The 15,360-nt window shown below is 35.5% G+C and overlaps 3 protein-coding genes across 9 annotated transcripts in view; 2 read left to right on the forward strand and 1 right to left on the reverse strand.

The window, feature by feature from the left end:
* Window positions 1-1,618: 1,618 nt before the first annotated feature.
* cd8b (cd8 beta) lies at window positions 1,619-5,436 on the forward strand. Its single transcript, XM_085353119.1, has 6 exons — window positions 1,619-1,673; window positions 2,704-3,060; window positions 4,700-4,783; window positions 4,944-5,033; window positions 5,221-5,254; window positions 5,418-5,436. The coding sequence occupies exons 1-6, from the start codon at window positions 1,619-1,621 to the stop codon at window positions 5,434-5,436; spliced, it is 639 nt and encodes a 212-aa protein (XP_085209245.1).
* Window positions 5,437-11,509: 6,073 nt separating this feature from the next.
* Window positions 11,510-13,104, forward strand: cd8a (CD8a molecule). The gene is made up of 6 exons (XM_085353117.1): window positions 11,510-11,558; window positions 11,674-11,994; window positions 12,088-12,186; window positions 12,303-12,413; window positions 12,575-12,614; window positions 13,053-13,104. The coding sequence occupies exons 1-6, from the start codon at window positions 11,510-11,512 to the stop codon at window positions 13,102-13,104; spliced, it is 672 nt and encodes a 223-aa protein (XP_085209243.1).
* Window positions 13,105-13,877: 773 nt separating this feature from the next.
* The window catches only part of cast (calpastatin), a 32,667-nt gene continuing 31,184 nt past the window's right edge, over window positions 13,878-15,360 (reverse strand). For all 7 annotated transcript variants that reach the window (XM_085353082.1, XM_085353084.1, XM_085353085.1 and 4 more), the window contains one exon: window positions 13,878-15,305. The gene's annotated coding sequence lies outside the window, so the exon portion shown is untranslated. The remainder of the gene's footprint in view (window positions 15,306-15,360) is intronic.

Raw genomic sequence — 15,360 nt, forward strand, 5'->3', positions numbered from 1 at the left:
CTTTAAGATCCCCACCAGACCGTTCTGTACCCTTACCCTTTACGAACGCACAAAAGATCCACAAACACCACATGATTTAAAGGATCATCACTGTTATCGAGCAAGTGTGAAAAGGACGTCTGTGAAAAAGAGATTTCAAAAGTCCTCTCTTTGTCAGAATGGCAACTTTAAAAATTACACATCAAACATTGCAGAGATACTGTCTTGATGTAGGGAAAAGTGCTTCAAATCAGGTTTTTATCTCTGAATGTCAGTGAAACTCATAGTCTTCAACGTGAGGCATAGATTTGAGTTTATTGAGTAGATGTTGATGTATCTTGTCACAAAATGCAAAAAATAAAAATTCATTGTGAAAAGCCAAACATACAATGGCTCCACATTTGGAAATGCATAGGTGTCCTGTGTGTGATGTATGTGTACATATATAAAGTTTAAATACTATATCTGCAATGATTTTCTGTAATTTTAAATATAAAATCAATCAGTGGTTGTTGTTTTTTTAAGCAATCATGAAAATAACTGATGGTTGCAGCTCTAACTGGCTTATTTTTCTGTTTCAAGCAATGTGCCTGTAACTGCCTGATTAAACTTAATAATGAGTCCCCTTAACAATGATGCTGGTGCAGTGGGACATAATGAACATAGTCTGCTGTTTTTACACAGCCAGGGGTCTGTAACTGTTAAATGCTTGTATGTAAGGGGTTGGATAGTAAAAATGTGAATATCAAACAAGTCAGATAATATGAGATATATTTACTTAAGAACTGATTATAATATAAAACTATATGTGCACTTTTCAAAGAAGAAAAAGGTAATGCAAAATTACTTGCACAGGCACAAACTTCACTGGTTTTGACTTTAATGTTTGTTTCATGCGAGTCTTTAAGAACTTTATGGCAGGTGGAATACTGAAGTTGCCTTACACACTCCATTGAATATTTAAATGTATTTTGTATTGTTAATCCTCGTATGCAATTATTTCGTTACAGAGTTTAGGTGCCATATGTTTATATTCCCTTTTTGTTCTGTGCATGAAGCTCTGTATGTGTGGCTCTGCTGAACTCTAGGTCATGCACCTGGGCAGAGACCACAGCACTGCAAACTGCTGCTCTGGAAATATGCAACATTTTTTAATTGCTTTTGTTTATGTGGGACATAATGTGAGACAACACCACATTTTCAGCTGTGAAACATTCACTTTACGCCTCTATGAATGTTGGGGATGAATACGTTTTCTTTTTTCTTTTTTTTAAATAACAGACTTAACATAATAGTAACAGCTGTCATCGTTGGGCTCTGTTAGTTGAACAGAATAAAGAATGGCATCAATAGGTTTATTTTGATGCAGCACTTGTGCTGATCCTTATCTGTATTAGGCATTTGGGGTTTTAGAGCGTGTACGTTAAAGTCCCAGTGACTGGTGTAATGCTGTTATACCGTATCTGATAGGCCCTCTGTATCATTTTAGGGTGTTGCATTCAAGCCTCAGGGCCCTGTCAGCATAGTTCCTCCCATCATCTATGACAGATAGATATCAAGACGAGAAAGTATTAGCAACCTCCCTCAGCTAGCACACAAGTTACACACAGATACGGATACACAGCGACGGCCTGACAAAATGTTCTTTCTGTCACTGGCATGGCTATTGTTGACAGGACCACTTTGGACATCTGGTAAGACCATCAGCTTTGTCTTTAATCTCATAAGACACAAACGTTCTTGCTGTTGCAAAGTCAGGTAGCTTACCGAGGGATGTTGTTGTTTTCAAGTTCAACTGATAATCGTCTGATTTTTATCTTAAAATGTACATTTATTAAATACAGTCATTGCCATAGCATGTGATAAAGAATGAAATGTGGCTTTAAGAGTCAAAGAAGTGAGCTTTGGTTTGTTGGTTTAACACTTAGACATGATATATATGAAAGTATAGATTATTGATACGGCTATGTTATTACGTTAATTATCAGCCTTTGAGTTTTGCTTCTATACTTTAAGGGTAACATTGCAGCATTCCCCTGTAGTTTTTCATCATCATCGTCTTTTTTATATTTGCATCACTCTACTGGGGAGATTGAAATAAATCAGATTTGTGTCGTATTGTGACACATGTAAACTAAATTAGTCTTGAATGTAACACAGCACTTGTATTTCATTTATTTTTGCAAGAACAGCATGAAGCAAGAGCCAGTAAGTCTTAACCTTTCATACAAACACAGTGTTTGACTTGCTGTGTATGTTTATATATTTCATAACACTATTTCATAACACAGGCCTGTGCATTTGACTTGAAAACATAGAAAGTAGAAAATGATTGTAAAATGCGAAAAGATGTTTTACCACATAGGCCTCTTGTAAAATATCACCTAAATGCTAAATCCACCATACAGCAAATCCAAAATGTCACTGTTAAGAGTTTGAAATATATACAGGAGATTTCTTCATATTTTCATATTTTATATTGCCAGTTGGATTTATACTGGCTTTCGCTATGTAGGAAGCGTGACAACTTGCATTTATTATTACACGTATTAGTATTCCTTTTCCTTAATTAACTGCACATCTTTACGGGAGGATTGGCCATAAACCTTTGCAACGAATGGGCGAGGCAGCTTGTTATATAGTAACTCAAAAATAATTTCGGAGGAGTTTTTGAATGTGCTACAAATGTGTTGCTGAAATCTTAAATGTCGCTCTTTTTCCTAGGTCAAGATTTAAAACAGAAGCTGCTGGAAGAAGAAGTCAGCGTTCGTTACCCTAAGATCCCAAGCAGTGAGACCATTGATTGTGATTGTGGCAACATGGCTTGTGACTTAGTCTTCTGGTTCCACAGTGACATGAGTAGCAAAGTCCACTTTCTAGGCAGATGCAACAATGCTGACCGTACTCTCTATGGAGATAACGTGGACAAAACACGTTTTAAACTCAGTAAGAGGGGCAGTAAGTCTTTTGCGCTCCGTATCATCAATGTGACGAAAGAAGACAGAGGGATTTATTCTTGTGTCTTGAAGGAAAAAAATCTTAATGAAGTATGGAAGCCTGGGACTCTTCTACTGCCAGGAGGTTTGTATTCTAAGTGCTTCCTGTCACAGTTAAATATCAGGCTAAATGTGAAATTTTCAAAATATCCATCTGATTTTGAAGAGGCAGGTCAAGCTGATGGATGATTTAAGGCTTTGGTGTGTAAATCCAACATATTAGGACTCCTACTTTAATACAAAAAATGTCTAATATTCTGCGGACTCACTGGACAGCTTTAAAAGTGTGGCGCACTTACCTTGGTGTATCAGTCGAATTCAACACCATTTTTAAAACGGTGAAGGTGCACTGCAAAAATGTGAACTAAAACAGTATGCAGTGATTTGCTACTCATTTACAAAGAAAGAATATCACTTTCTGACAGACCTTCATTTAGATTTTTTGTTGTTGTTTTTTTAAATATATATGATCGTTTTTCCAGGAGAAGCAGCTATAGAATGTTTAAAGATACCTGGGGGAGCATGCCACAAGTAATCATGTTTTGTTTTTGTTTTTTTTAAATAAAATTGGGTATGAAAAAGCATTCCAATGTCCATAAGGAGTAAAAGATGGAGCTTTCACGACTCTCTGAAAGCGTGTGTGACTACATATGTAGTCAAGGTAGAATTTCTAAGTATCTGAGGAAAATTCAAATTTGTCGATTTTATCATCTAGAGAACTTAATATCAAAAGATTCAGGGAATGCACGGAAATCTTTGTACAGACGTGAAAGGGGTATGGAATGCCCGTGATGTTCATGCACTCTGGAGTTATTGTGTTAAAAATGGATGTTTCATGGAAATCACTGCACGGACTCCAGAAACACTTCTGACAGTGAGTGAACACTGTTTATCGCTTAAAGCTGCACCAGAGAAAGAAAACCTTTTTTAAAGGTGTTTATAGCATCACAATCAAAATGAGTGTATATTTTTCAAATCATAAAAAATTCTGTTTCCACATTTGGTATGACATAAGGTTTAAATCATTTGCAAATCAATGCATATTTGCATTTTGGAAACCAAACTGGTGTCTTTGACACAAGTAAACGTTGAGAAGTTCTTTTGTATCCTGGCTTTCTGCTTCTCTTTGCCTAGCTGATGCTGCCTTACTTATCTTTCTGAACGAGGCTTAAGCAGTAAAACTTTCTCACAGCACGGGCAAACAGAAGATATTGGTACACATTCAATAGGCCAAATGGGTAAATTCTAACTACAAATAAGAAAATAAAATGCTGAAAAACTGTTCGCTGGCTCAACAGATGTACAGATGGAGGGCGATTCTGTTAATAATCATGTCAATTGTTTCTTCTCTTTGCCAATTAGAAACTTGGTAGAGAATTGCTGCAACAACAACTTTTTTTTTTTTTTTAGAAAAAAGTTGCTTTTTACTTTTCTTAATGGTGCTTCTGGGTGGCTTTGGCTCAGGCGATCAGGCAAGTCATCTCCTAATCGGAAGGCTGGTGATTCGATCCCTGGCTTAACCCATCTACATGTTAAGAAGGATACTTGAACCTTGAGTTGTGTTCGTCAGAGTGTAAATTTTGGTTAGAAAAACACTTAAAGAAAAAAGTGCCTCTATGTGACAGAGATATGTTGTATAAAACGCTGAATTACAGCAGAACTAGAGCAGAAAAGCGTTCTACAAGAACCAGTCCATTTACCTTTCTTTGGTCTTTATTTGACAGAGACCCCACCAACACCACCTCCTAAGCCAAAACCCAAACCACCATCCAAACCAACCTGTCGTTGCAATACAGGCGACTCCAAGGGTAAGTTATTATAGAATAAAAAGAATAAAAAGGACTTTAAATTGTTTGCAGCAGTGCATAATTGAACATTTTCTTGCAAAATGAAAATTGATTAATGATTGATTATATCATGACTCCATTGGGGGGAAGAAACATGTACTCCATTATTCCTTTGTTCCAGGAGGCTGTGGCTCTATGATTCTTTGGCCTCTTGTCGGACTTCTTGGAGGCTTGGCTCTGGCTGTTCTCTGCACGCTGCGTTACTTCAGCCGTGAGTAGCGTTTAATACATTAAATACCGTGAAGTCAACAAAACAGCCGGACAAAGGTTCCAGAAAGACACGACCAGAAATGGATTAAATTGTGCTAATAAAGGTTGAGAAAATCAAATTTTGTGATATAGTAATGTTTTATTTCTAAAATGTTTCCTTTTTTCTTCAACAACATTCTCACTTACAGGACTGCCAAGAAAGTGTCACCACCACTTTGCAAAGTAAATACAACATTAGTAAAAACAACTGTTTTTGTCTTTCATTTTATTTTTCATCCATATGCACAAGAAAAATCAAAATTCTTTACAGTATTTTTAAACTCTGATTCTGCCACCATATGCACGGATGATGCTTTAATCTCCGTCTTCTGTTTTCTCTATTAAGGAAAAGGCAGACGTTCTAAAAAAACCTGCGTCTCATGTATTTTTAAGGTAAGTATTACATATGTTAAATGTTGTCTATGGTTATTGAAACTAATGAAAATTAACAAATATTGCTTCTTTGATTGCAGTGACTGAAGTGCTTTGTTTGAGTGTTCTCTCCGGCCACGAAAGGCATGATTCACCCCTAATATCAGGTCTTCTAACAACATCTCGAGTTTATTTACGCTTCAATGAACTCTCAGCAAGAAGAAAAATTTGCTTTTTCAACAGCAGCAGCAGCCATGTAACATAACGCATGTAATAATGCATAATGTAACATAAAGTTTAAAGACCCATGTTGTGTTTTGTATCTATAATCTTTCTTTCTGCCTCTAATCAGTGAGCTGCATTTAGCGTAATTTATCAATGTGGTTTTCAATTCATCAGGTATTAATGTGCTGTGAACTGTAATCATTTATTTTGATGCAAACATCACAAAGTACACAAATAGACATACAGTAATTGTGCAGTTTTCTGCGTTCTTTGCTTTCTTCTGTACTTCTTTGTGTTTTTCACGTTATTGCAGCAGTTTAGACACAGAACAAAAAGCACTGTCATGTCGGTATTTCTGTGAGCATGCTTGTGTTTAAACAATAAAACTGTATCATTTCAGTCATTTATGGTGGTTATGAGTGATCTAATTATCCAAAATGCAGCATTGCCTAGAAAGCAATGATACTCAGGAGGTATTTTGCAATAGCAGAAATGCTTCCTGTCCTGAAGCTACAGGTCAAGCACTGTGCATGTTTTCCAGTGATAGGAACAGATAAGACGTTCTGGCTTTGTTGCGTTGTTCGTCTTAGATGTCTGTGCCTGTCTGTGGAGAGGGCATAGAGGTTTGAAAGTGGGCGTTGTACTTCCATTGTCAATATTGTGCTTAGCGGAAGTTGAGTAGGTGAGTGACAGGGTTTGGTGTCTTCTTTTACTTTTGATGTGTAAACTTGCATCATATTCAGTTTCTCTTGAACTGCCATGTATGTGGCAACAAGCTTTGCTGTATAATGTTAAATTACAGGCTACAAAGTCATTTCATAGTAAGTGTAAGTCTCTTGCTTCCTTATTCACCCTTGTGTGCATGCATACAGATACACACACACACATACGCAAACCAACCCAGTTACACCTGGGTGATTGAGAAGTGCAAAGACACAACTAAGTTCGCGGTTGATTGGGTCGCAGGGAATGTACGCAGCTCTTTCCTGTGTGCTGGAGCACGAGGATATACCGAACTATGTTCACTGAGATGCTATCGCTTCGCTCAGCTTTGAGCTATTCGTCTAGTCCCTGAAACAAAAAGACCACAAAAAGTACCACAGACTGAACCACAAGCACTGACGGAGAAAGAGGAGCAGTAAGCGAAAGACAAAGTAAAAAGTTTCTAAATTAATGCAGTAAAATAAATAAATAAATGCATGAAAACCTTCTTAAGAGTTTTTGGAAGACATTTCATTGACCAAATGGATTTACACTGGCTGAGGATGTTACACATTTAATAAATGGAAATACAAGAACTATTATACAAGAAAATTAAGGAATGCGTTTGAATTCTTGTAAACTGAGGTAACACTGGTTGAGAAGACTTTTAAAAACACATCCTGTATCAGCACTATGCAAAAGTATTACTGCTTCACAGTCAAAGCCAAGTAGACCAAGGTCACAGTACACTGCCACCTTAAGAAAAGCAAAAATGTAAGTATGAGATAATCTTAAGACACAGCAACACAAATCATAAAGGTGCGCCAACTCATTGGGTAGAAAACTTAATATTGTAATCTTTGTAGAGTTTGTTGTTTGTATTTGCTTTTAATTTTAACATGTATTTTAAAAACTTATAGAACCCTTACACGTTATTATCATATGTAAGTAAATTCATTAAGTTATGTGATGTATGCTAAAAAGAATGGATTTCTTCAGCTTTCTGTTTCTAGATAGATTTATTTTAAACATTGAGACACAGTTGAAACTAAATGCTCACAGATATGATGAACTGTAAACATTATTTTTCTGTTATTTTTCAGTTTTCTGATGTCTCCTTCATTTGTTTCCTGTAATAGTAGAGTCAAATCAGACATACATTTTTTACATTTACTTTTTAAAAAAACAAAACAAACTTGTTTGCAAATGATAATGTTTGTATAATGTTTGACCTGCAAAATAACAATGTCTTTGTGAAGTCTTGTAAACGTCCATTCATCCATCCATCTTCTTCCGGTTATCTGAAAATACACACGATTAATTTTCTGGATTAAATTTTTTTTTTTGGTGGGGGGGGGGCAGCATAAATCATGGAAAACAAGTGCTTACATCCCAAAAAAGGGAATTTAATCCAGTACTTTTCTTCTTAAATATTGTAACAGCCATAAACTATAACAGCATGCAATTTTTAATCTAATGATGTGGCAGTGCTATACACTCAACTGTTTGTGGTGAAATCCATAACTATTATCTCATGTTACGTCTTGCTACAGATACAAAATACATAAAAGCCACATATTTATATATTATTTAATTAAATATAGGTAATATGCACATTGTGACACAATTAGGATAAACTAAAATTTAAACTGCAGTTTTCTAATACAGACCATCTTGAGATATCAATATTAAGTACAGTTTCATGCATGTAATAAGAGTCAATACACAGAAAAATTGAGCTTTATCCTTTCATGTGTACAGAAAGTGTTGTGCACTATTTTCAAAACTCTATTGAAAAGTGCAACAAACAAAATTATTCCAAGCTCTTTAGTAAGAAGACACGTACACGTATTATTTCCAATTTTTCACATTTGTATAAACTATTTCAGCTTCCTTCCCAAAAAATCCCAAACAGTATATGTAAATATATCACGTCTTCAGATAGAGAAACATTTTATATGTAAAATGGCCTGAGTGTAAATTTAGCCCATTCAGGACAAATTTGTGCTGCTTGTAAAAAGCACACAGCGTAGACCTTTTTGAGATATCAGTATCAAGGAGATGTAACTTCTTACTTTGCAATATTTAGACAGTTTACTTAGCAAAAGCCAACAAAGTAAAGCAAAATGAAAGTCGTAACAGGAAGCATTATCCACAAATTATGAAAAAAATTCTGACCAAATCACTTTAACTTTGAAGTCTTTTAGAGCGCTCCATTTCTACTTACTCCAATCCTCTTGATGCTCTTGGTTTCCACTTTACTCCTTTTTCTATAATGCTTGAAACCAGACCAGCCAGTTGAGCAGCAGAGCAATGATAACTGAGCCAAAGTGAACAAAAAAATACTATTCAAATGTGTTTACTGGTAATGAAGGTGGCATTTTCAGAACACAAGGATATTCAGCATTATTGTGCTGAGTACCTTTTTTTTTTCACTGGCTTCCCCTGGTCACCCACCACATAATCACACACACACACGCTCAGGTTTCAGGTTGGAGATCCCCTGTGTGACTAAGATAGGGAAGCCCATGCAGGTGTGTTTGTGAGTGACTCAACCCTGAAACAGAGAGATGGAAAGGTGAAGTGGGCTAATTGTGTGCTTTTTGACTGGGTCTTCCCTTTGATACAATGCATCAACAGAATCCCCTATTTGCTGAAAACAATGCAAGACTGAAACTTGATTTAATTTGTAATAAATATAAAAGTGACTTATTGAAAGCAAAAATAGGGTCAATGACAATCTGAATTTCGAGGAATTATTGTAACAGTTGAAAGAAAGACAAAAAAGACAGACAGACAGAAAGAAAGAAAGAAAGAAAGAAAGAAAGAAAGAAAGAAAGAAAGAAAGACGCTAAATGAGATTAACAAACCAAACAAAACTGTGTCCTCTTATTACTCTCACTCCCCCCTCTTTTTCATTCTTTCTGTCTCCTCCCACCCATGGAACAGATCACCCACAAAAGCGCAAAATGTCAGCACTCAGTGCCCATTACCAAATTGCTGCATTTATTTTCCAGCACTGAACCGGAAAAAGGGCTTCGAGTTGCGCCATAGCAGCTGTTGCTCTACTCAGTTTATCTGAAGGGGGTTTCACTTCCGTACAGCTCTTAGACAACATTTCACTTGAAATGATACAAGCTGTAACGCTTTATGGTTGCTACGTTCTTCTTTCCTTTTGCTAGAGTTGTTAGCTCAATATAGCTTTATAAACTGTGAATAAAACTGATAAGATTTAAACTGAAGCAGGTAGGAACACTCTTTGAAATGAATATTCTAGAAATTTAATGAATTCAAATTCCTGTCTTTTCCCATAATGAAAATTGTAGTATCTTTTGTTAGCTCACAAGCGGTTTCCTTTAAATTTTCAGTCCCCCAAGTTCCCCAAGACCGAAAAAAAAGACCTGATAGCCATTATCTTTAAGAATGACTTCATGCTGTTGCTCATGCACAGCATAACAAAACAATAAAAACATTTTTTTTTAAAATGTTACTTTGTTCATTTTTCACAAGATTAAAATCATGCGCTGTACCCTCCATCCAATAGAAGAAGTACTTGTATGAATATGTGTGAATGGATGAAAGAGGCAAGTTAAATAAAGCGCTCTGAGTGCTCAAGAAGAGTAGAAAAGCACTACGAACCAGTCCATTTACCATTCAGACCAATGTCACTGAACATATTTTCCATTACTTGTTTCAGCAGGTGTACACCTGTAATAAAATGAATTATTCAGGTTTGACTAATACTTCAAATTATTTTACATAAGTTTGTGTCTTTGCTCAGAAGAATGTCTTGATGGATGCTTAATCATTCAGGTAAATAAATCCCAAAAAGTTGATTCTGTTCATCTGGACTGGGCTGTGAGTTGATCAGATCCTGACCTCACAGCCCATTGTTCATTCAGGGGACTAGTTTCAGTAATTGTGCAAAGGTACTGTTGACGAAACGTTTCTCCCACTTAAAACGCTACGTCCAGATGAACAGAATCAGCTTTTTGGGACGCTCAGAAGTATGTTTTGAGATTTTGTTCAAGGATTCAGTGCACTGACAGCAACATGGCGCTAAGTCATTTTGCTGCCATCTAATGGTGTAAATATCAGTCTTGTGGAAGCGTTGTAACACTGCGCAATCGCATGCCTAACATTGGATTTTAGGGGTGTTTGCCTGTGCAATACAGTACTTTTAAATAATTTGGAACAATGAAAATATTGGAAATTGTCATAAATTAGTCGAGTATAAAGGTAAAAATCTTAAATCTTAAATATAACACAGTGATTATAAATCGAAGAGGACAACAATCTTTATCCAGAACTTGAGAAGATGGGAAATCACTAAAGTGAATATTAGTTTATATAATAATAGTATATTTTATTTTTTTTTTAAATTAATTTATTGACGTTATATTTGTGTTATATCTTGTGCTTGTTACAGTTTCAAGGCTTTTTGCCCGTATTTCAGAACATGGTGATGTTAAAAACTGGGGTGTAAGATGTAAGATAATGTGAAGTCTTAGAAAAGGCCTCTGAGAGACCCTGATGCTTTCTGTTTTACTCTTAACTAAACTGTTATATTTCTCTAAACTAGTTTAATCTGAGAGATTAAAATATAGCAATGTTTGCAATCTTTGAATGTTTAAATTTCAGCAATCATTCACCAAAGGCAGGTCAAATTCAAATTACATAGCAATGACAAAGTGACTGTTAGGAGTTCATGATGAAACTTCAACAAAGAAAAGTTTGGTATAATGCACCATTTAATTTGTGCAGAATTTGGTGTAGAGTTGCGTGAACTATGTTTGTTGTGCATCGTTTTCACTTCCTATCTCATCCATTTTCAGCCTACATACTGCGCCCTGCTGCATTTGTGTGCCAATAGTTTGTGGATGAAGTAGTGGTGTTCAATGCTTCAAACCAGAGGTAGAGGAGTGAAGTGCAGATTGGGTGGGTTACAAACATTGTGCAGACCACGATCGTGTTGCAGGAGGTCTCTGCAAGACTCTGCTGCAATGGTCCCATTTGACAGAGCAGAAAAGAAGGTTACAGCTGGGGCGGGGTTTCATATCACGCTGAATTATCTCCCAGCAGATTTCAATAAACACGAAAAGGACGTGTTTAGCTCCTATTCTCGTCTGCAAGATTAAAATGGACCAAAAATGGCTTCTGATTCTGGTGATTGTGGTGTCATGTCAGAGTAAGTTGAACTTAATTATTAAGTATTATCTGATTTGTTTGTTTTTTTGTTTATTGTGTATTGTTCGCAGACACAGAATGTTTTTTTTCTTCTCTCATTTTATAAAATCTTTTAGAATTCACTTCAGGGACTTTCAAAGACCAAAGAGCAAAGGAAGGGGATAAGATTGATATCAGCTGTACAGCTAAAGACACAACAGGGGCCAGCATGATTGTCTGGTTTCGAGTTCTAAGCAATCACATGGAATTCATTGGGTCTTTCAGCAAAACTGGCATAAAAAAGGCCTTAGCAAAAAACTTTAATGAGCTCTACACTTACGCAAATGATCGTCTATCACTGAAGTCCTTCAAAAAAAACGACGCTGGCCTATATGGCTGTGCGTCACTTATCCAAGGTATTACACTGGTGTTTGGAGACACAACACAAATATCTGCAGGTAAGTTATGTTTCTTTGTTTGGTTTAATTTATTGTTTTGTTTATTGTTTTAGTAGGTTTACACATAACTTTAACTTCTTCTTTCTTTTTTAGATAAAACTGAAGATAAAACTGAAGCACCACCAACATGCACCACCAAACTGAGTGTGCCCAAAATTGTAACCTGTGATTGTGAAGGCAAGACAGCAGAAGGCAAGACAGCAGAAGGCAAGTGTTCAAAATCAGTGATGTGTTATAACATTTATCATATTCATGTTTAAAATTCTGTGAGTAGAAAAAGTTGGTAAACAAGGATGGTTCATTTTCAGAAGGGGAGTCCAGTTCTGCTTTTAATTGTAGTCCAATAATGCTGGGAGCTCTTTCTGGTGGCTGTGGCCTTTTTCTTCTGCTCCTCATCGTCACCATATTGTACTGCAATCGTAAGTGCATCTTCAATATGAAATCTACATGATCTTCATGTGCATAAAATTTGGAACTGAATAATATATAAAATTCTGTCATTTTCTGCACTTGGAAAGCTGAAAACTATTGTAAAATCTATATTTTCACCTCAAGTTTAAATCATTTCAATTGCATGTAGGGATAAGGACACGGAGATGCCCACACCATCACAAAAGAAGGTAAGTTATTCCTTTATTTATTTTTTTTACATTTAACATTATTGTTCCATTTTAGTCTAGGAATACAGTCCATGAATAAATGAGGAATACTTAGTTATTAGTCCAACATCAGGAACCATACCCAGACAGCAAAATGACATTTTAGACTTTATTTTGTTAATATTGTTCAGCAATTTTCTTTCTTCTTATTTTCATTAATATTTTATTTTTGAAAAAAACGTATTATATAATATTAATATTTGAATAACAAAATTAAATACCTATACCCATAGTATATTATGATTGTTGTTGAATGTGTTTTTTCTCCCTATTTCCAATTACACTTGCAGTCTATTTGAAGAAAACAGTCCCTTTTTACATTAAAAAAGACAAAGGTTACTAATTATTATTTGTATTAATCATCTAAATTTACATCTGTTTTTGTCTTTTAAAATTTAGACCTCGAACGGCACCTCCTGCAAAAGAAGTGATGCCCGGCCGATATGTTTAATCTAAATGGTGAAATTTCAGACACTTTTTTTTCTTTAACGCTATTGCTGCATCTTCTCATCCTATTTGCTAAAGTCAGCCTAAAACATTTTCTTTGTTTGTGAAAATATGAGATGGTTTTAAAGTGGTTGTGTATTCAGCGCATAAATGGAAAGCCTTTTATTGCCAACATTGAGTTATAATTTTCATGTGGCTTGATGGCTAACAACACTGTTTTGTCACAGGTAGATTGAACCCTTTTAATGATAATTGTGTGGTTTAAAGAGTTTATTTTGCAAATCCACATCAATTCTTATGGTTACGGGTACGGCTGAAGATGATCCTGAGAAGAATTCATTTTGTTTCTGAACTGTGAGCAATAATTGTATATAATTCTTTTGAATTTAAATATTTTTTATTTAATTTTTTGGGAAGTTTTAAAAGCAATAACAGTGTGCTTTTGTTTTGCATTCTGCACACACTATTTGAATTGCTGCACTCGCATTTAGTCATCAAAACAATTTAAAGCAGATTTTTTTTTATGGCTTGTTTAAAATTACACTTACTCGAAAAGCATTTGATTTTATTCATTCACATGTTTTTAAGACTGTAGAGTAATACTGAAAAGAACAAATATGGCACGTTCTTTTGTTTTTGCTTTTAACCGTTGCACATCCTCAAAAAAAAAAACAAAAAAAAAAAACAAAAAAAAAAAACCTTCTCGTTTCTATTTTCAACATAAAACGCTGTACAAAATAAAATAAAAAAATAAAACCACTCGGACAAGCATTCCTTCTTCAATGAACTGTATTTGACTTTATTAGATTTTATTTTTCCACACATCAAACCCACTCATTTGGATTCCCATCAGTCATTCAGGGTCTTGGCACCAAAGTAGATTTGAGCAAAAGACATTTGTTTTTTAAGCCCCCCCCCCCTTGAGTCTAAAGGAAGTGGAGTGCTACAACTGTAAGCAGAGCGCAAAACCACAAGTCAAGAGCGGATAAAAAAATTCTTTCATAGGAGATTACACTCCCACGCACTTTAATACATACACATTTCCCCTTGCACCTATACAAACACATTGTTTGTTCACCTTTCCTACAATATTTAGTTATTTTCTCCAGCATATTAAGTCAGTTAATGTTATCTTTTGTTTCTCTTTTAAGGTACAATAATAATAAAATGATACTGCATGATTTATTTATGTATTTATTTTTTTCAATTTAGTTAGCATTTCCCCTTATACATCTCATATCTTGGCTTAACTCTACAAAAAAAGGGTGGAATTATAGTGACTAACTTTACAATTGAAAGCAGTAGCCCTTTGCAAATTACAGTGTTGTGTTACGTAGAGCAAAACTCTTTTACAGCTCACAAACAACGGCAGTTTACAAAGCTTGTAAACATCCTGCTTCAATAAGTGCACTTTTGAACGTCTTTTTTTTCCTTTCTGCAAACCCAAAAACACAGAAAAAGACCTACTTGACAGATATTGCTCTGTTTAAAGAGAGACATTTGCAAAAAGCTCTCCAATACAGAATTAATTAGAACACCTCCTGGGAAATCCACATATTCAATAATGTAAACTATGTATTGTTTAAAATATAAGCGAACTAAGCTGTACACTAGTGTCTTATGTAATGGTGTCCAATCATGATAGAAAAACTTTTTGTGTGTGTGTACATCTGGATTGCACAAAACTTCCCGGTGCTATACACCTACTCCATACTGCACTCACACAAGTTGACAGTCTCCACTGCTCCAACTAATGTCACAACACCAGCAGGTATAGGTCACCGGTGTTGTAATAGAAGTGTTTTGCTGTAGGAAAAAGAAAAAGACGAAACAAAAAAACCCCACCTGTCAACTGTGATGTACATGCGTGATTCTTGGCACCCAAAAACGTTTTCCCACAGTTTCACGTCTTTCATTTCCATCCAGTTTTTAAAAGTCTCTTTTATATTCTCTAAAAAAACCCAAAAAGCCCAAAACAAAACTTCTTATCTTTGAACTGTAAAGCAGATAGGTGTTTAAGTGTGCGTGCATGTCCGTTTGTGCTTCTATGTGTGTGCATTGCGTAAATGTTATGGGTATGTGTAGGTTTTTTTCTTGACTCCAATATACATTCTTAACAATTTACAAAAATAGAATCGTTATCCAGAGAGCAGCTCCCTCACCGATGCATCCACGTGGCCTGGAGGACAGATTTAAAGCGACAACCTGTAACAAGTGATATTCAGCAGTCAGTTTAAAGACTTGATATCTATCCTTCTAA

This window comes from Diplotaxodon limnothrissa, linkage group LG5 (genome assembly GCF_057381915.1).
Source record: "Diplotaxodon limnothrissa isolate DT_005_m linkage group LG5, D_limnothrissa_male_GT1.1, whole genome shotgun sequence".
In the NCBI taxonomy this organism is placed as follows: domain Eukaryota; kingdom Metazoa; phylum Chordata; class Actinopteri; order Cichliformes; family Cichlidae; genus Diplotaxodon; species Diplotaxodon limnothrissa.